The 18,274-nt window shown below is 53.8% G+C and overlaps 1 protein-coding gene across 1 annotated transcript; it reads right to left on the bottom strand.

The window, feature by feature from the left end:
- Positions 1 to 221: 221 nt before the first annotated feature.
- Positions 222 to 8,677, bottom strand: Lactbl1 (lactamase beta like 1). The gene is made up of 6 exons (XM_048349847.1): positions 8,566 to 8,677; positions 7,838 to 7,947; positions 5,473 to 5,630; positions 4,179 to 4,417; positions 2,674 to 2,779; positions 222 to 1,206 (listed from the first exon to the last, which is right to left on the bottom strand). Exons 1-6 carry the CDS (start codon positions 8,612 to 8,614, stop codon positions 222 to 224), a joined length of 1,647 nt encoding a protein of 548 aa, XP_048205804.1. The 5' UTR covers positions 8,615 to 8,677.
- Positions 8,678 to 18,274: the final 9,597 nt, after the last annotated feature.

An 18,274-nucleotide genomic window follows, 5' to 3' on the forward strand; every position in this document is an offset into this window, starting at 1 on the left:
GATTTTTTTTGTTTTGCTGTTAACTGGAAATAAGAGTCTCACTGAACTTCCCTGGCTTTGAACTAAAATCCTCAGATCTCAGCCTCATATAGACAGGAGCTACCTGCACCCCACAGAAAGGATGACCTTTAAAAAAGAAAAACAGGGAAAAAAAAAAAAAAAAAAAAGCTATAGCCTCTGCTTGGAAAGCTGCAATGGGGCTCTGCAGCCCCCTCCTGGTCTCACTGGGTCTTAAAGACGGGCTTGCGCTGCAGCCGCAGAACCTGGTAGGTGTTTAGGCCGGGCACATCGAAGCCCGGGGACAGCCCATGGTGATCCAACGGGTAGAAGCTGAGCAGCTGCCCGTGCTGGGCCTCGAGCGAGAGCCAGGCGTCGCCACCGAGCGGCAGCGCGCACGGGAACGCGCGCGCCACGTGCAGCTGGAAGACGCGGCCGCGCACGTGACGCAGCGCCAGCGTGCGGAAGGCCGGGGGCACGAGCGCCTCGACGCGCGGCCCGAACTGGCGCAGGCGCAGTTCGCCCTCGGGCCCGGCGCGCACCTCGTAGAAGGTCAGGTTGGCGTAGGTGAAGAAGCCGGCGAAAGGGCGCGCGCTGGGTGGCGGCGCGGGGCGGCGCTCGGCCTCGCGCAGGGCGCGTTCCAGGGCGGGCAGGAGCACGTCGTAGGTCCGCGCTACCAGGTCGGCGCCCGGGGGCCGCGGCCCGGCCAGCAGCAGCACCAGGCCCAGGCGCAGCGGCGGCACCAGCGAGAAGGTGGCGGCGTAGCCGTCCAGGTCGCCGTCCTTGCGCACCACGCGGTAGCCCCGCTGGGTGTGGAACTCCCACGGCGTGCCCGTCTCGTTGGCGAAGTAGGCTCCCGGGCAGGCCAGCAGCGGCGCCAGCAGCGTCTTGGACGCGTCGGGCCGCAGGAGCCGCCGGGGCCCGCCGCCCAGGAGCGCCATGGCCAGCTTGGCCATGTCGGCGGCCGTCGAGTACATCTGGCCCGAGGGCCGGTACCAGCCCAGGTCGTAGAGCGGCGCCGGCCGGCCGCTGCCGTAGAAGCCGGCCGCCAGGCGCGCGCGCACCGAGGGCGTCAGGTCGAAGCCCGTGTCCGCCATCCCCAGCGGCTCCAGCACGTTCTCTGCCACCCAGCGCTCGTAGCCGCCCTGCGCCGTGTGGGCCGCCAGGACGTGGGCCAGGAGCGAGAAGGCCAGCGTGCTGTAATGGCACCTGGGGGAGAGGAGCGGGGTGCGGGCTGGGGTGGGGCCTGGCGGGGTGCGCGCGCACCGCTTCCCCACCCCCCCCAGACTTTTCCCACGGCCAGGGCCACCACGGATTGGGAGCCTCCGTGGGGACGCGCCCAGAAGGGTGACTCTCCATTCTACGTTTGGGGAGACTGGGGCCCAGCGAGGACCGGGGAGATTGCCCGAGCTCACATGACAGGTTGAGAACGGGGTAAGTAGGAAAGTGGTAAACACATTTTATTGGTGGTGTGTGCATGTGTGTGCACCCGCGTGTGTGCGTGCGTGCTGATACTAGGGCTTGAATTTGGGTCTGGGCACTGTCTCCTTGCTTTGCCCATCAAAGCTGGTGCTCTACCACTTCAGTCACACCTCTGCTTCCGGCTTTTTTGCTAGTTAATTGGAAATCGAGTTTCCACTGACTTGATGGCTGGCTTCCAACTGCATCTTGGCCTCCTGAGTAGCATAAGCCACCAGTACCCAGTGGTCCTTATCCTTACATATGATTTAATTTATCAACTGGGAAATTAACATCTCAGACTGTGAGAAAGGCGAAGGATAATGATGATGTAGCTCAAAGATTAAGAATAGGAGGCACTGTCTCACCTCCCTTCTGCCAGTCTGTGACTTTCACAACAAATGGGTAGGAGCAGAGCCATGTGGTTTCAGAACCCTCTAGAAGGCCCAGGAAAGATGCAGATTCACACCCTACAGGATGCTCCTGAACTCTAGGTTAGGCACCTTGTTTTTGTCGGTGAGGAAGTGGAACCTCACCCAAGGTCTCAGCAAATCAGAGCAAAGCTGGGACAAGGCTCCAGCCTGCAGATGCCCACATATTGGCTCCATCTGCATCACCTGCAGCCTGTCCTTAAGGGAAGTGGGGCTTGAGGTCAGCCTGTGGAGCAGCAGAGGGAAACTTGGAAAAGGGACTAGCAGATAGCAGACCTGGCAAGGGGACTCTGAGGCAGGGAAGTGCCAGCTGCCCTTTGTCCAGCCACACAACCCCAGGGCTCCCAGAATTCTCTGTTGATCTGTCACCCAGTTTTTCACTCCTGATCTCCTGAGCATCCCATTTATCTCCATCATAACAAAATCTGCATTTGCGTATTGATTCATTCTGTCTCCCTTGTCAGAATGAGGAGAGAGGCTTGGTCGTGTTTTGTGGAGTGGGTTTGCTGCTGTTCATCAGTGCTTAGCACGTTTTGGCAGAGCTGGTCCTTAATGTTGAGTGGGCAAAAGGAAGGAACCTGAGGCTGAAGCAGAATTGGATCATGGCCCCTCAAGCCCACACCTCTCTGTGAGTTCCCCTAAGGCCTTTGCCCTCCTGGCTACAGGATGAGGTTGTGTTCAGCGATTCCCAAGGTCTCTCTCGACCCCCACCACCCAGAACTTCCCAAGCAGGCTTGGCCCCTCAGGAATGCCCAAGGTGTGGCTAGGCATTGGTCATGGTCCTCACCTGGTTCCTGGGTCGGCCACCAGCACATCATCCTTGAGCAGGCGTAAGGCCTCCTGGGTGCTGCCTCTCCACAGCAGTGAAGTGGAGCACAGCCTTCTGGGGAGCCCTAGGGAAGAGCAGAGGCCAGACCCGTGAGGCCTTCCTGACGCAGTCCTGCCAGTTCTTGTCCCAGCTTTGTCTCCTGACACCAGCCTGCCCCTGTCCCGCCACCTCACCAGCCATCTTGGCTTCCCATATCTTTGTTATTATTATGTAAATTACTTTAGTAAGTAAATTGTTCACATGACTCAGGATTCTAAGAACACCAAAGGGGGTACACTGAATAATTTTCCACTTACCTTCATCCCCGTCAGTCATTCCCCTCCCTGAAGGCACCTGCTTCAGTCTCTTCAGTCCCCATGTCTAAGCTAGTATATATTCATGTATCACGCATGTTATTACACATATATGTTGTATACGTGTAAACTGCTATTTTTATGACAGCACACAATGCATGCTCTTTTCAACTACTTGACTTTTATGTGCTTTAAAAATTATTACTAGATTAAAATAATTGTACAGAGAGATAATATATGCTCTTAGGATCTTCTCTCCCACTTGACACTGCTTTCCTCCCCCACAGCAGTGCTGAGGGTTGACATCAGAGCTTTGTGCCTGCTAGGCAGGTGCTCTACTGCAAAGCCATGCCTCCAACCCCTTTTTTTTCATACTAGTTCTTCTGAAATAGTGTCTTACTTCCTGCTGAGGCACAAACCTGGACCATGATCCTCCTGTTTATTTATTTCCCTTTGTAGCTAGGATGACAGGGACATGCCACCATGCCCAGCTTCTTCCAGGCTGGCCTGAGACATTGATCCTTCTGATCTTAGCTTCCCACGTAACTCAGATGAAACGTGTGCCACAGTGCCCGGCTATTGGTTGAGGAGGGGTCTTATAAACTTCTGCATAGCTGGCCTCAAATCACGATCCTCCTGGTCTCACCTTCCCAAGTAGCTGGAATTACAGACTTGATCCATTGTTTTCAGCTGTGTGTTTGTCTGTGTGTACAATTGGCATTAAGAGTCCCTCCATTTCATCAGCCCAAACTGGCTTCAAACAGCAATCCTCAGATCTCAGCCTCCTGAGAAACTAGGATTATAGGCATGAGTCACCAGCTCCTGGATACATCTTAAGATTCTCAGGACCCTCTTCTTCGGCCCCTCGGTTCTGTTGCCATCCTTTGTCTGCACATTCACTAGGTTGCTGGCCTCACATTGTACTTGTAGATGATCTTTACCTACATAACAGGGCCATTAAGTCTTCACTGTAATCTTGCCTACAGATATTAACATTGTTGTCACTGTGACACTCTGATCCTGACCTGTCACCATGGTTTTGGCTGGGCACTGACTTCTAAACTGACTTCACCTTGGCTTTTACCTCTGAGATCTTCCAACCCCAACCCACACCACCTAGACCCCATTGGTGGGAAGTAGAGTGGATCAGTGAGCAGAGCAAGGACCTACCTGAGAGCTGGCTGGCCATCCTCCGGAGGGTGACTGGCGAAGGCCTTGGGACTGGGCCCACCTCTTCCAGCCCTTCTGTCAGGCCCTGTGATTCGGGGGCTGATGCTACGCCCAGCGGGTTGTTGATGGTGAAGGCACTGGCATAGCGCTCCAGAGGATCATCCAGGGAGGCCACGAGGCCATCCTCCCACAGGCGGTACAGCATGAGCACTGGAAAGATCTTGGAGATGCTAGCGATCCTGAGCAGGGTCGGGGCACAAGGGTGCGAGAGGACCTGCTGGCCCCACTGTGTCCAGCCTCGAACCTTCTAGTCTCTTAGAAAAGCACCAAATGTACCCCCAGTGCACAATCCCCTGGCTTCTTTGGGTCTGCCTTTGCCATGCTCAGCATGCCAGAGGCAGTGGGGCTGGAGGGGGTGGTATGGACACCCCTCAGCTCCTATGCCAAGTCTGGCCCTGGACCAGATCCTGCCCATTCTGGGGCAGACCTGGGTTGGCTCTGTCCCCTGCCTCGCCTCTGCTGCAGGGCCTTAGGCTGGTTACAAGATCTTTCTGTGAGAGCTTCACTGTGTGTGTGAATAGTGCTGCCAGTGCACCCGGCAGGTGCTGGGTACTCAGTGGTGATGGCAAAGAGAATTGTGAGCCCACACCTGGCACCAAGATGCAACACAAAGGCCAGTTCCTTCCTGCGCGCCGTCACCCTGCAGTGTCCCATGAACGAATGTACCCACTGCCCACATGAGCACCGAGGACCCGCAAACAGCTCCCGGGAAGGGAGCTCCGGGCATGCAGGAGATGCCCCAGCCGCTTCCCCCTGCCACTGCTACCAACTCACAGGGACCCGATATGGGGCCGGAGCTGCCTATGACTCCTCTGTGGTACCCGGGAGAGGCAGGAAGACCACAGAGCCTCTTCTAGTTGATGAGGATGGATTAAGGACTCTCCAGAAAGGACCTCTTCCTGACCACCTGTCACCCCTGTGGTGTGGCACTGGAGACTCACTGGACTTCTGTAGGCCTTGGTTTCCACTTGTACAGAATTCTCTTTTTCCATACCAGAGACAGGAACTCAAACTTACTATCTGACTCCTGCACTCACTGGCTGGTGCTCTACCCTCTGAGCCATGCCTCCATCCCCAAAGGGTTGGTATTTCCTCTTTATAGAATTCTCAAGACTTAATGATAGGCCCCAACAGCTTGGACCCCTGCCATGACTCAAGTCTTCCTGCCTCCTGGGTCCCTGTGGCCCTGCCGTCCTTCCCCTCTTCACCAGCCCCTGGAGGTTGCCCAGCTGACCGGTACATGGTGTACTCATTGGGGGTCCCGGAGCTGGGGTCTGAGCCATTCTTCCTCCCGAAGTTGCCAGTCCAGAGCACGGTGTCATTGTGGATGACCACTGCAGACATGGCCGCCAGGCCAGGGGCAGACATTGCCTGGCTCAGGAGCTCATCCACCTTGGGGAGAATGTGGGTGCAGAGGCAGACAGGAAGGACCATGAGTTCCGGGTCAGCCTGGGCTACATAGTAAGACTGTCCCAAAAAGCCAAAACAAAACCAGAAAAGAGGCCTGGTTTATTTTCAGTGATGAAATGTAAGAGTGACTGCTGTACACTGAGAATGCTGTGGGCATAGGCTGAACGCAGTGGTGGCACACACCTATACTCCTGGTTACTTGAGAGGCTTTGGAGATCGGGAGGATTGAGTTCAAGTCTAGCCTAAATCAAGTGTACTTTGTAATCCCAGCTAGGTGAGAGGTTTCAGGTAGGAGGACCCCGATCAGAGCTGGCCTCAGGCCAAAATATGAGCCCCTATCTGAAAAATAACTAAAACAAAAATAGATTAGAGGGCTGGGGATATGGCCTAGTGGCAAGAGTGCTTGCCTTATATACATGAAGCCCGGGGTTCAATTCCCCAGCAGCACATATACACAAAATGGCCAGAAGTGGCGCTGTGGCTCAAGTGGCAGAGTGCTAGCCTTGAGCAAAAAAAAAAGAAGCCAGGGACAGTGCTCAGACCCTGAGTCCAAGCCCCAGGACTGGCAAAAAAAAAAAAAAAAAAAAAAAAAATTAGGAGTGTAGCTCAAATGGTAGAGCACTTGCCTAGTGATGCAAAACCTTGGCAAAGCCCAGTACTTCAAAAGTGCCCACAGGCCTATTCCTACTCATTTGCCAGATATGTTGCTGGCCACTTTACTGTCCTGCACTGATTCTGTGGCCTGGCTTCTGCTAGCACTTCCTTCACCTCTCTGAGCCTCAGTTTCCCCCATGAAGACAGGAATTCACAAGGCATGAGTGGAAAAAGGTACCCTGGCATGTACCTGGCATGCCTTGAATAGAAGGCAGCTGGGATTACTTTTCCTCATTACTATGACCCCTGGGCACAAACAGCACCTGCTGCTCCCTGTCCCCAAAGCCTCTCTGGTGTTTGTCCTCTGGCCCCCATGCACCTTCCCCTCCCCCCATCAGCTGTTCCCCTACAGTTCCAAGCCCCCCCACCACCAGGCTGTGGTCATGTCTGGAGGTGAGGGACACACGTGGACAGGATCTGACTGCTACCCAGCAGCAGCAAGCATCCCGAAGTCCACGTTCTGGGGAGGGGAAGGGGGTGGACGGTGCATGCTCGTATTGGAATGGATTCTGTATCCTCCCATTTCATCTTTGCCTGCTTTCTGCCTATAGTCGCTTAGTCCTCTGTATGAGCCACGTGCCCTGTCTCTGCCTCTGGGCCTTGGTACATGCTGTTCTTTCTGTCTGGAGCAGACCCTCCCATCCCTTGAGCTCTGCACACATCTCCTGGGTGGCTTCGGCTTGTTCCATCTCCATCTAAACACCACTTCCCCCAGCGTCGACCTTGACTCGAAGGCCCTCACAGTCCCCTAAATTCTACTTCTCCTCACTCTTGCCCTCTTCCCCTCCTCTGAGGTCACCCTTAGAGTCCTACCTGATCTCTGCCCCCCAAGACAAGAAATATTTCTTTTCTTGACTCTTCCTTTCAACCCAGACTAGTAGTTCTTGAAGGCAGGACCATGCCTTCTCCCTGCCCTGCCCCGCCCCTGACGCCAGCACAGAGTAGATGCTCAAGAAATGGCTGGCAATAGCCAAAATATGGAAACAACTCAGATGCCCCTCCACAGACGAATGGATCCAAAAAATATGGTACTTATACACAATGGAATACTACATAGCGATTAGGAATGGTGAAATATTGTTATTCGCAGGGAAATGGTCAGAACTCGAACAAATAATGTTGATCGAGACAAGCCTAGAACACAGAAAACAAAGGGGCATGATCTCCCTGATATATGACTGTTAACAAAGGGAGACGGAGAGACAGTAGAGACCAAGTCTGTGAATACTGTATATGTTCTTGATACATTGTATATTGTATATATGTCTACCTGACCTAGAGAAGGGATAGAAAAACAGGACGTAAGATATCACAAGAAATGTACACACTGCCCTACTATGTAACTGTGCCCTTTTTGCACAACACCTTGTAAAAAAATTTGTGTTCAATTAATAAACAACAACAAAAAAAAAAGAAATGGCTGGCGAGATGGATGGATGGGGGGATGAGTTTGAATACCATTCCAGCCACGTGGGTACGTGCCTCCCCTCTCCTGGGCCTCCCAGTGCTCCGGTTCCCTCCTGCTCATCACTGACCTTCTCCAGAGCCTCCTTCAGCACAGGGAGGGGGTGGGCCAGTGGCACTGGCTCTGGGTGCCGAGGACACATGGTCGCAGGGGTAGACGTGGTCTCTGGTTCTGGAGAACCTGGAGGGAGCATTCCATAGCGAGTAGGGACAAAGATGAGGTAGATGTCTGGGGTTGCTCTAGAGGAGGAGTGCCAGCAGGAACCTGACTACATCTCAAGGTGCCAAGGTGTGTGGACTGGCAAGGGCAGAATGCCCCCCCAGGGGGATAGGTTGCCCAGCCTTCACTCTCCTGTGCTCCCTGGGCCAGTCCCTGCCTTCATGTGATGGGCACCTTCTGCTCCTGGGGTGGGCTCTGCCCTGTCTGCCTCTCCTGTCCTCATGTGCTTGTTTGGGGTGGAAAAGTAGCCTTATGGCCCCAGGCCTTGGAGCCCCAGGCTGTTCTGCTGTTCATGGAGGGTGGGGTCCTGCCTTTGTCCACAGCAGGGCTGCTCCAGGCCTGGGGGAGGGGCCAGTGCAGGGTATTAAGGTGGTGTAGGGGCCATCAGAGGGGCTACAATCCTCCTCGCCCCCCACCGCCTATGCCACGCCAGCACAGTCCTCATTGCATACACAGGAACACAGAGGGGCCACAGCTCCCGGGCTCAATCTTGGGTCCTCCCTGCTGCCTCAGGTTGGTAGCAGCTCAGCACACAGCAGGACATGGGGGTCAGGGCGATACCCCCCCCCCGTGGCTCACCTGTCTGCAGCTTGGGGAGGTGATACTGCCACAGGAAGCAGCCGGTCATGGCCACGGAGAGCAGGAAGAGGAAGCCGCTGCAGGCCGGGAAGACCCATTTCTTGCTCACTTTCAGCAGGCGCAGCTGCCGGCCACCCTGGAGGAGCAAGGACCCGGGGTCCAGTCCCCTAGGGAGCCAGTGGAGGGAAGAGGCAAGGAACCCCCCCCCCACACACACACACACCTCCTGAACCTCAGATTACACATCTCAGGAGAAGCCACCGCTTAGAATGAATGCCACACCTGTACCACTAAAGCCCTTCCTAGAGTGAGCCCTCAGGCAGCCCGGCCTGGCATCCATGTGCCCAGTGAGTCACCGTTAGACCCATCACCGTGCCACCTGCTGGAAGCCCTCCCGGCTCTCCTCACCCTCACCCCTGAGCGCCTGGCACAGCCTGCCAGCAGCGCAGGGTCTACTCGGACTATCTCGGAGCTGTTAGCGTCCCTGACAGAGAGCCCCGGTGCCCAGCGCTGGCCCGCTCTGCTGGGGCCTGGTTTGCCCTTCTTACAGGTACATGTTAGGGTGTCCATGTGAGTCCAGAGGCCTCCCACCCACTCCTCCACACTTTCTGGAGCACCTGCCCTTTCCACTCCTAGGGTCAGAGGTAGGGCACCCGGCAGGGCCACACGGACTCCCAACGTGGTTGTTCTGCTGTACTGGTAGTAGCAAGTTTTGGAAAGTTGTCCCATTGGCTACTGCAGAGAGAGGGAGCACAGGGAGAAGGGACAGAGGTGGAGGGAGGCAGAGGGCGGGGTAGGGAAGGCTTGTGGCCACCCAACCCTGAGAATGCCATGTCAGAAGCCTGGAAATTATTCTACCTCCAGCCAGTAGCCCAGAGACTGGGCTAAGCTGGCTGTTTGTGTGTGTGTGTGTGTGTGTGTGTGTGTGTGTGTGTGTGTGTGTGTGTGTGTATGTGTGTGTGTGTTTTCTGGTAGTGCTGGGCTTTGAACTCAGAGCATTGTGCTTGCTAGGCACTTCAGCCACGCCCTCAGCACTTTCTCTGCTGTTAGTTTTTCAGGTAGGTTCTTACACTTCTGCCCTGGCCATGCACAGATGAGGGTCCTCCTACTTCCATCTCCTAAGTAGCTGGGACTACCGGCCTGAGTTACCATGCCAGGCAGGGATAACCTCTTTTAAGAGGAGCATCGCAGCATCTTGTGATACATGTGTGTTTATGTTGCAGAAGGGGCTCGGTGGATTTAAGTGACTTGCCCCAAAGTCACACAGTTCATTTCAGAGCTGGGATTTGTTCCCAAAGCCCAGTCTCCCACCGACTCAGCTAAACCTCCAGGAGAACGTTAAGGGTTTTCAATTGAACGCTTTCATTTCCAGCTGGAGAAAACCAAACAGGTTTCAGGAAGGAAAAGACTTGTCTAAAAAAAAAAAAATAATAACTGATGGGGCTGGGAATATGGCCTAGTGGTAAAAAGTGCTCCCCTCATATACGTGAAGCCCTGGGTTCAATTCCTCAGCACCACATATATAGAAAAAAGCCAAAAGTGGTGCTGTGGCTCAAGAGGTAGAGTGCTAGCCTTGAGCAAGAAGAAGGCAGGGACAGTGCTCAGGCCCTGAGTCCAAGGCCCAGGACTGGCAACAAAAACAAAAAACAAATAAAAAACAACTGAGCTGTTTGTGGAGTCTCATGTTTGTAATCCCAGCTATGCAGGAGGCAGGGATCCAGGTGATTGTAGTTTGAAGCAAACCTGGACATCAAAGTCCAAGAGATTCCATCTCCAAGATAACCAGCAAAAATCTGGGTTGGAGGCATGGTTCAAGTGGTAGAATGTCCACCAAGCAAGCAAGCTGAACAAGCAAGAGGCCCTGAGTTCAAACCCTGATACCAGCAAAATAATCATAATTGCCACCTGAGCTGGACATGGTGGCTCACACTTGTACTCCCAGCTCTCAAGAAGCAGATATTGGGGGCTGGGAATGTGGCTTAGTGGCAGAGTGCTTGCCTAGTATTCACAAAGCCCTGGATTAAATTCCTCAGCACCACACAAACAGAAAAAGACGAGAGTGGCGCTGTGGCTCAAGAGGCAGAGTGCTAGCCTTGAGCAAAAAGAAGCCAGGGACAGTGCCCAGGCCCTGAGTTCAAGCCCCAGGACTGGCAAAAAAAAAAAAAAGCAGATATTGGGAAAATCATGGTTCAACCAGGCTAGGCAAAATATTAGAGCCTTAGCCAAACAAAAAGGGCTGAGCATGGTGGCATGCCTGCCATCTCAGCCACACAAGAAGCATTAGATAAAATGGGGTTCCGAGAGGTTAGGTGGTTTCTTCAAGGTCACAGAGCAAGCTGATGGTAAATCTCTGTACACAGGCACGGGGCCAGCACCCCCAGGCTCAGCAGGGCTCAGACTCAGGGGTCTCTGCCCACAGGAGTCTGATATGCGAGGCTCTGAAGCAGGTCTCTTGATATTCAGCGTATCTCTGGCACTTGGCTCAGTGAGAAAGCACACAGTAGGCACTCTACAGCTAACACACACTGAGTGCTTACGATGGGCTTAGCGCTGCTCTCAGAACTTTACATTCATTCATTGGCCAGATGTGGTGGTGTGTGTCTATAACCAATTCACTGGGGAGTCTGAATCAGGAGGATCCTGAGATCAAGACCAGTCTAGGCTATCTAGAGAGACTCTATCTGAAAAGAAAAAAGAAAAAGATAAAATAAGCAATCATTCCTTTACTAGCCACTGTTACTTTCCTGGTTGTCAGGAAATGTTTCTGAACTTTACATGTCCTGCAAGTTGAAAGACCTGGATTCAAATCTCACCCCCACTTCCTGTGTACTGTCACTCTGGACAAGGCCCCTCACTGGGCCTGGGCAACAGAATGTCTTTAACTGTTAGGTTATTTGTAAAGAATTTACTTTTTTCTTTTTTTTGCTAGTCCTGGGTCTTGAACTCAGGGCCTGAGCACTGTCCCTGAACTTCTTCTGCTCAAGGCTAGCACTCTACCATTTGAACCACAGCGCCCCTTGCAGCTTTTGCTGTATGTGTATGTGGTGCTGAGGAATGAAACCCAGGGCTTCATGCATGGCTGGGCAAGCACGCTACCACTCCTAGGCCACATTCCCGGCCCAAGTATTTACCTTTCCCTTTCGAAATTTTGCTGAATTTCAGAAGTATCTTCCAGCTCTCGAGCTTAGGGCTCACACTGAAACCGTTGTTGATTTTTATTTTCAAAGACAGAATCAGCACAAGTGTTCTTAGGTGAGTGAGTGAATAAACCAACTGTGGTCTGAGTGGCTGGGCTGGGATTCAAGCTCCGAGCCCTGAACCCCCCAGTCTGCAGCCCTCCTTGGGAGCAAAGCCTCATCTCTCTCGGCTGTCTCCATGCCATCTCCATGCCGGGTTTATTCCAGCAGACCTGCGCGGGCCCCGGCTCGCCTCTAAGCCCTGCACCAGCTGCTCTGCTCAGCCTGGCCTTGCTCCCTCCTTCCCCTCCCCCCCACAGCCCCCCACGCCTCCTCCCCTGAGAGCTGCACCCTAGTCTAGGCACCTCCTCCTCACCTCCCACTGGGGACAACCCCTCTCGCCCAGCCACTCATTCGTTCATGCATGCACTCATTCACAAATGTATCATCATGAGAGCCTCTGCAGAGCCCCATCCAGCCCCACAGGCCGGCAGCCCAGTGGTTAGACACAGAGCTGGGGCCGGCTGAGGCGCTGAGGTCCCCTTTTCCTCCTCTGACTCATGGGGCAGCAGGGGTTCCCACCCTTCACATCCTTCAGATGGTGGCAAATGGACTGAGGCCTGCTGTTCACTAATTGAGCAATTAGAATAGCAACAATGTTATTACAGCAATTAGAGTGGCTGTCCTGATTTCTCTGAGGACTATGTAAATAGAGGGCTCTGGGGCTCGGTTGAGGGGTGCAAGTGAGCTGGCCCTGGGTGGAAAGGGGAGGAAGGTGGTGCTGAGCAGGAAGTTGGGGGCACCCCAGGCAGAGGTGTGGAGATGTGACAAGGAAGTATGGCTTGTGTGTGCAAATCTGATGAGCGAATACTCAGGGCACTGGCCCCTGACCAGGAGAAGGTTCTGGAAGTGTTGCTGATGGTGGAGGTGATGAGGGGTGATTTAGAGCGCTCTATGGACGCTTTCTGGGGCTGGGGCTGGGCCTGACCTGGGTCTTCATTCTCCCCCAGGCCTGGAAGATGCGGCTCCTAGAGGATTCCAGTCTACACCCCAGGAGACTCTGTCAGGGGGAAACTGAGACAGGAGAGTGAAGACAAAAAGAGGTAGGGTAGGCTGGGAAGGAGAGGAGGGGAGAGAGAACCAGCAGATGAGGAGAGGGAGGGGGACCCCTCCCCCCCACCTCTAAGTCCAAGACAAGACACCCACCCTCAGAGGCTCCCTCCGGGCCAACCACCCTGATTGCCCATGTGTTAGCACAGCAAGTCCCCTGGGTCCCAGGTGAGCCAGGACTGCCGGCCACGGGACCTGAGCCTGCCCTCAATCCCAGCGCCTCCCTGCTCCAGCCTGTGCAGAAACAGCCCTGTCAGGCCGCAGCTCACCCACTTCCAGAAGGCTCAAGAACAGACCATGGGGGCTGCAGCTCCACTGGTGGTCCTCCCGTGTATCATCCCTGGGACAGACGACTTCCTAGGCTCTGACGCCAGCTCTCTGGGCCGGCAGATGTGGTGCCTAATTTCCCGCCACCCTAATCTGCAAGTGCTCTCTGCCGAGGGGATTAGTGCCTGGATCCTGAGCAGCAGGGGACGGGGGCAACTCTGCCAGGCGGCACTGGACACACCACGTGACCCCAGGTGCTCTGGGCTGGCCGGGGGAGGGGAGGTGCTGTTCCCTGCGGCCTCTGCCGAGCCCCGGTGTGGACCATGACAGGTGGTGGCGGGGGCGGGGGGGGGGGATTGTCAGGCCCACCCTACCCCAGTTCCTCAGCTACCACTCGGGACGGGACGTTTGCTGAATGTACACTGAGATCAGTCCCAGTCCTGCCTCTGCCTTTGTGAACCTGGATCAACCAATCTCCCTCATCCTCCTTTCTTTCTTTCCTTTCTTTTTTCTTTTGTGTGTGTGCTGGTACTGAAGCTTGACCTTTAGCTTTTTAATTTTTTTTCTCCATCATGGGGCTTGAACTCAGGGTCTGGGTGCTGTCCCTGAGCTCTTTGCTCAAGGCTTGAGCTCTACCACTATAAGCCACAGCTCCGCTTATGGTTTTCTGGTGGTTAATTGGAGATATGAGTCTCACAGACTTTTCTGCCCAGATGGCTTTGAACTGTGATGCTCAGGTCTCAGCCTCCTGACTAGCTAGGATTACATGCGTGAGCCAGCAGTGCCTGGCTTCCTTTAGCTTTTTCATGCAAGGCTAGTTCTTTTCCGTTTTAACTACAGCTCCACTCCTTGCTATTTGGTGGTTAATTGAAGAGTCTCTCAAATCTGTCTTCTCCAGCTGGCTTTGAACTGTAGCTCTCAAAATCGAGCCTCCCAAGTCACTAGGGTTATAGGTGCTAGACTCTCCCTGTTTCTTTTTATGTATAAAGTGGGGGTGAACAGGCTGAGAATGTGGCCTAGTGGCAAAGTGCTCGCCTCGTATACATGAAGCCCTGGGTTCGATTCCTCAGCATCACATATATAGAACAAACCCAGAAGTGGCTCAAGTGGTAGAGTGCTAGCCTTGAGCAAAAAGCCAGGGACAGTGCTCAGGCCCTGAGTTCAAGCCCCAGGACTGGCAAAAAAGAAAACAAGCAAAAAGGATGCGATGGCCCATGCCTACACTTGGGAGGCTGAGGCAAGAGGGTTGTGAGTTCAAGGATAGCATGGGATACAGAGCAAGACCCTGTCTCATAAAAAAAAAAAAAAAGGAGTGGAGGAAGGAGGGAAGGGAAGAAGAGGAGAGGGGAAGGGAGGGAGAGAACATTGCAATGTGCTTGTGAAGCAGGGGTCTGGGAGCTTTGAAGCCGAACATCAACATAGTCCCTGTGGCAGACATTGGCTCTTTCTCTGCAGACATTCCAGGATTGCCCATCCTCCACCTTTAGTTGACACGGAGGTTAAAACATGTCTGCCTTGCTCAGACCCTTCTAACCCCACTGGGGTCGGGCCTCCATTGAGTCCAGGTGTTGCAGCCTGGGTGTCACCATTTCCCCAAAGTTCTGTTTTCCTGCTGTGTAGTCAAGGCTGAAGTGGGGCCCCAGGCCAGGTTCTGTTCTGTCCCAGGTCAGGATGCTCAGCTGTGCAGAGGGGCATCCTGGGGACCACAAGGTGCTGTAGATCCCGAGGCACACAGGTGAGAGTCTGTTTCTGAGATGTTCCCGGGCCATGCTGATGCTGGTCTGTGGCTTCCCCCGCAGCGTCATCAACAGGGCCTCTCCGCACTGGTGTAGGACAAGCTCAGGTGACTTCCTTTGCTACTGCTCAGGGTTCTCCCAGCTGGGTGTGTGGATGGGGAGAGGCGAGCCTTCTTTTGTTTAGTTTTTTGCCAGTCCTGGGGCTTGGACTCAGGGCCTGAGCACTGTCCTGGTTTCTTTGTGCTCACGGCTAGCACTCTGCCACTTGAGCCACAGCGTCACTTCCGGCTTTTTCTATGTATGTGGTGCTGAGGAATCGAACCCAGGGCTTCATGTATACGAGGCAAGCACTCTTGCCACTAGGCCATATTCCCAGCCCCGAGGTGAGCCTTCCTTATCTTCTGGATCTCCAGGGTCAAAAGTCTGAGAGATTTTTTCCCCCCCAACTTCACCTCACAATGAGTCGCTGAGAGGGGAGATGATTGCCAAGGTCACGAAGCAAGTGCAGCGGTGGCAACAGAGCTGGGATCCAGCTCTTTTCCCTTGGTGGGGTGGGACGCTTGGCTTCTCACAGAGGGCTAGGCAGCCCACCTCGGGCACAGACAGTGCTCGTGCCTTTTCTCTGCACAGCAGTCCCACAGAGCAGGTTCCATTTTACAGCCAAGGGAGCTGATCCTCGGAGGAGCCAGGTCCTCAGAAAGTGCTAAGATGGCGTTGAGACCCCAGCATCTGCCGTATCACAAAGTGAGGTCTCAAAGCTAGGCTAAATGCCTGGATCAGTTAACCCACTCAGAGGCCCACAGGACACTCCCCAGCGGCTGAGAGCGCCTCCTTTGTGTTAGCTCTAGCTCCAGATGCGAGTGGGGTTTTTAAAAATTGTTTTTTGTGTCAGTCCTGGGGCTTGGGTGCTGTCTCTGAGCTTTTTCTTTTTTCCTCAAGGCTAATACTCTACCACTTGAGCTGTAGTTCCACTTCTGGCTTTTTGGGTAATTGGAGATAAAAGTCCCACAGACTTTTCTGCCCAGGCTGGCTTCAAACTACAGTCCTCAGATCTCAGCCTCCAAAGTAGGTAGGATGACAGGTGTGAACCACCAGCCCTCAGCCAGATCCAGCTTTTTTTTTTCCCCCCTCCTAAGGCTCTGAATTTAGTCAGACCAGAATCCACCAGCATGTCATACAGTAAGGCAGCCACAAGGTGGCAGCATAGGTCCACATATAAAATCTCATCTCTAGCCTGCATTTCTTTTGAAATCCCCCATTTAGCGGGGGTGGGGGGTAATGCTTTCCATTTAGGACTCAAAACCATCCAATGCTATAGCTCTGGGAGTGGGGGGACCAACCACCCTCTTTCTGGGTGAACAATCATACTTGCCCTTTGTGTAACCTTCCATGGCTGTTCCTACAATGGCTCCATGGGCTTCTTGTCCCCAGCAGAAGCCACTGGGGATCAGCATGGCTTCTCTGCTGGCTGGTCAGCCTGCAGCCCCAAGGTGCAGGGCTATGGAGCAGTAGCCATGGATTCAGGAGCAGTGCCCTGACTGGCCCCCAGTTGTTTCCTCTGGCATGGCTGCACAGTTGTGGGCTCTCAGAGGAAAACCAGCGAGTCCCCAGGAGTGCCTTGCTGGCACTGGGCAAAGGTAATCACATGGTGTTGGCCCAAGGTCTGGGGCTACCATAAAGGTTTGTGTGCACGTGAGTTATGTCCAAACAAGGAATGATGCACGCACAGCTCAGAACTAGCCCTGGAGAGACAGAGGGCCATGCTCAGCACCATTCGTGCCAAGAATGGGAACATGGCTGTGCAGGCCCAAGGTACAGAAATGCTTGTGACTGTGGTCTGCTCTGCTATCAGTAACACCCTATATATTTAGTAAGTGGAAAAACAGGTCTGGAGGCATGGCTCAGCAGTAGAGCACACACCTAGAAAACATGGACGCTCTGACTTCAAACCCCAGTGATTCCCACCCCCACCCCCCGGAAACATGAGGTGAGAGCTGAGGGGTGACTGCCTGTAGAACATCAGCCTGGCATCAGGCCACACGGAGTGCCAGCAAGATGGTTCTCCTCCTGGAGAATCTCAGCATGAGGCAGCCTGCCTTTCAACTCTTTTTTTTTTTGGGGGGGGGGGGCACAGTCCTGGGGCTTGAACTCGAGGCCTAGGTACTGTCCCTGAATTTTTTTTGCTCAAAGCTAGCACTCTAGCCACTTCCGGGTATGTTTGTTTATGTGGTGCCGAAGAATCGAACCCAGGGCTTCCTGCATGCTAGGCAAGCACTCTCCCACTAAGCCACATTCCCAGCCCTGGCTAACGCATCTTTTAATCCCAAATTCACCAGCTCTGGTCCTTCAATGGTCCACTGGTTGGAACTTTAACATGGCTTGTTTCTATCATTTTTAAGGTTGTGTCCAATTTCAGCCAATATTTTAACTTATTAAAACATTTACAGGAAAATCTTTTGTTTCCCCTTAGGGACACCTTCAGGTGGTGAATTTGAAGGGGTGGTGCTGAGTGCCACCGCCTGGCGGTTCGCAGCCATGGCAGACACGCGCATGTCTGGTGTTGGGCGTCCTCTCCCACAGTTGGAAGTTCGAGTGTGATGAATGATGAAGGGGAAGGCAGGCTAGAAAAGACCTTAGGTCATGGGAGGCCTGGACACCCCCAGGAAGGGCTGAGGGTTTTATTCTGATAACCATTGTCAGAGCGATGCTTGGTAGCGCTTGCTGTGGGCTCTGAGTCCGAGGAGAGAAAGGAGGTAGGAACGGGTAGAGTGAGGCTGGCAAGGGGCCTAGGAGTAGACTCCGGAGCCCTGGGGGGTTGGGTTTGACCTGCTACGCTGTGGGTAGAGGTGACCTGGCAGCCTCTGGTCTTCCTGCCCTCGACAGTGTGGCCAGAACATACCGTGGCTGGATTTTACTGAGCACTATGGCTTGTCTGCCAACAGTTCACCAGTCCTGTGACATGGTATAGTACCGTCAGAGGTGGGGCCCAGTGAGAGGGACTAGGTTATTAGGGTACTGGCATCTGCAGGGACTAATGCTTCTCTCAGGGACTGGGGACTGGTTCAGTTACCTTGAGGGGTTTGTTACAAAAGGAGTGTGACTCTCTGTCTCATCATATGATGTTGCTCTGTTTCTTTGCTTTTGTCTGTTTCTCTCTCTTTGCCTTTATGTTTCTGTGTCTTTGTCTCTGTCTGTCTGTCTCTCTCTCTCTCTCTCTCTCTCTCTCTCTCTCTCTCTCTCACACACACACACACACACACACCATGTGATTCTATCCACTATATTCAGGGTCCCCAGAATTGTGAACAAAATCACCCTCTTCATCGTGTTCTCAGTCTCAGAAATTTTGTTATAGGAACCACCACAAGGAGGAGGCACGGAATCAAGACAACATCAGCAGAGGAGTAGCCCACTTGAGTC

Source organism: Perognathus longimembris, chromosome 7, assembly GCF_023159225.1.
Source record: "Perognathus longimembris pacificus isolate PPM17 chromosome 7, ASM2315922v1, whole genome shotgun sequence".
Classification (NCBI taxonomy): domain Eukaryota; kingdom Metazoa; phylum Chordata; class Mammalia; order Rodentia; family Heteromyidae; genus Perognathus; species Perognathus longimembris.

Coding starts and splice junctions, on each gene's coding strand:
- Lactbl1 (XM_048349847.1), bottom strand. CDS start 8,614: ATGACCGGCTGCTTCCTGTGGCAGTATCACCTCCCCAAGCTGCAGACA. Junction 7,948..8,565: donor CCTCCCCAAGCTGCAGACAG/GTGAGCCACGGG, acceptor TGCTCCCTCCAG/GTTCTCCAGAACCAGAGACC. Junction 1,207..2,673: donor GTGGCCGACCCAGGAACCAG/GTGAGGACCATG, acceptor CCTCTCCCCCAG/GTGCCATTACAGCACGCTGG.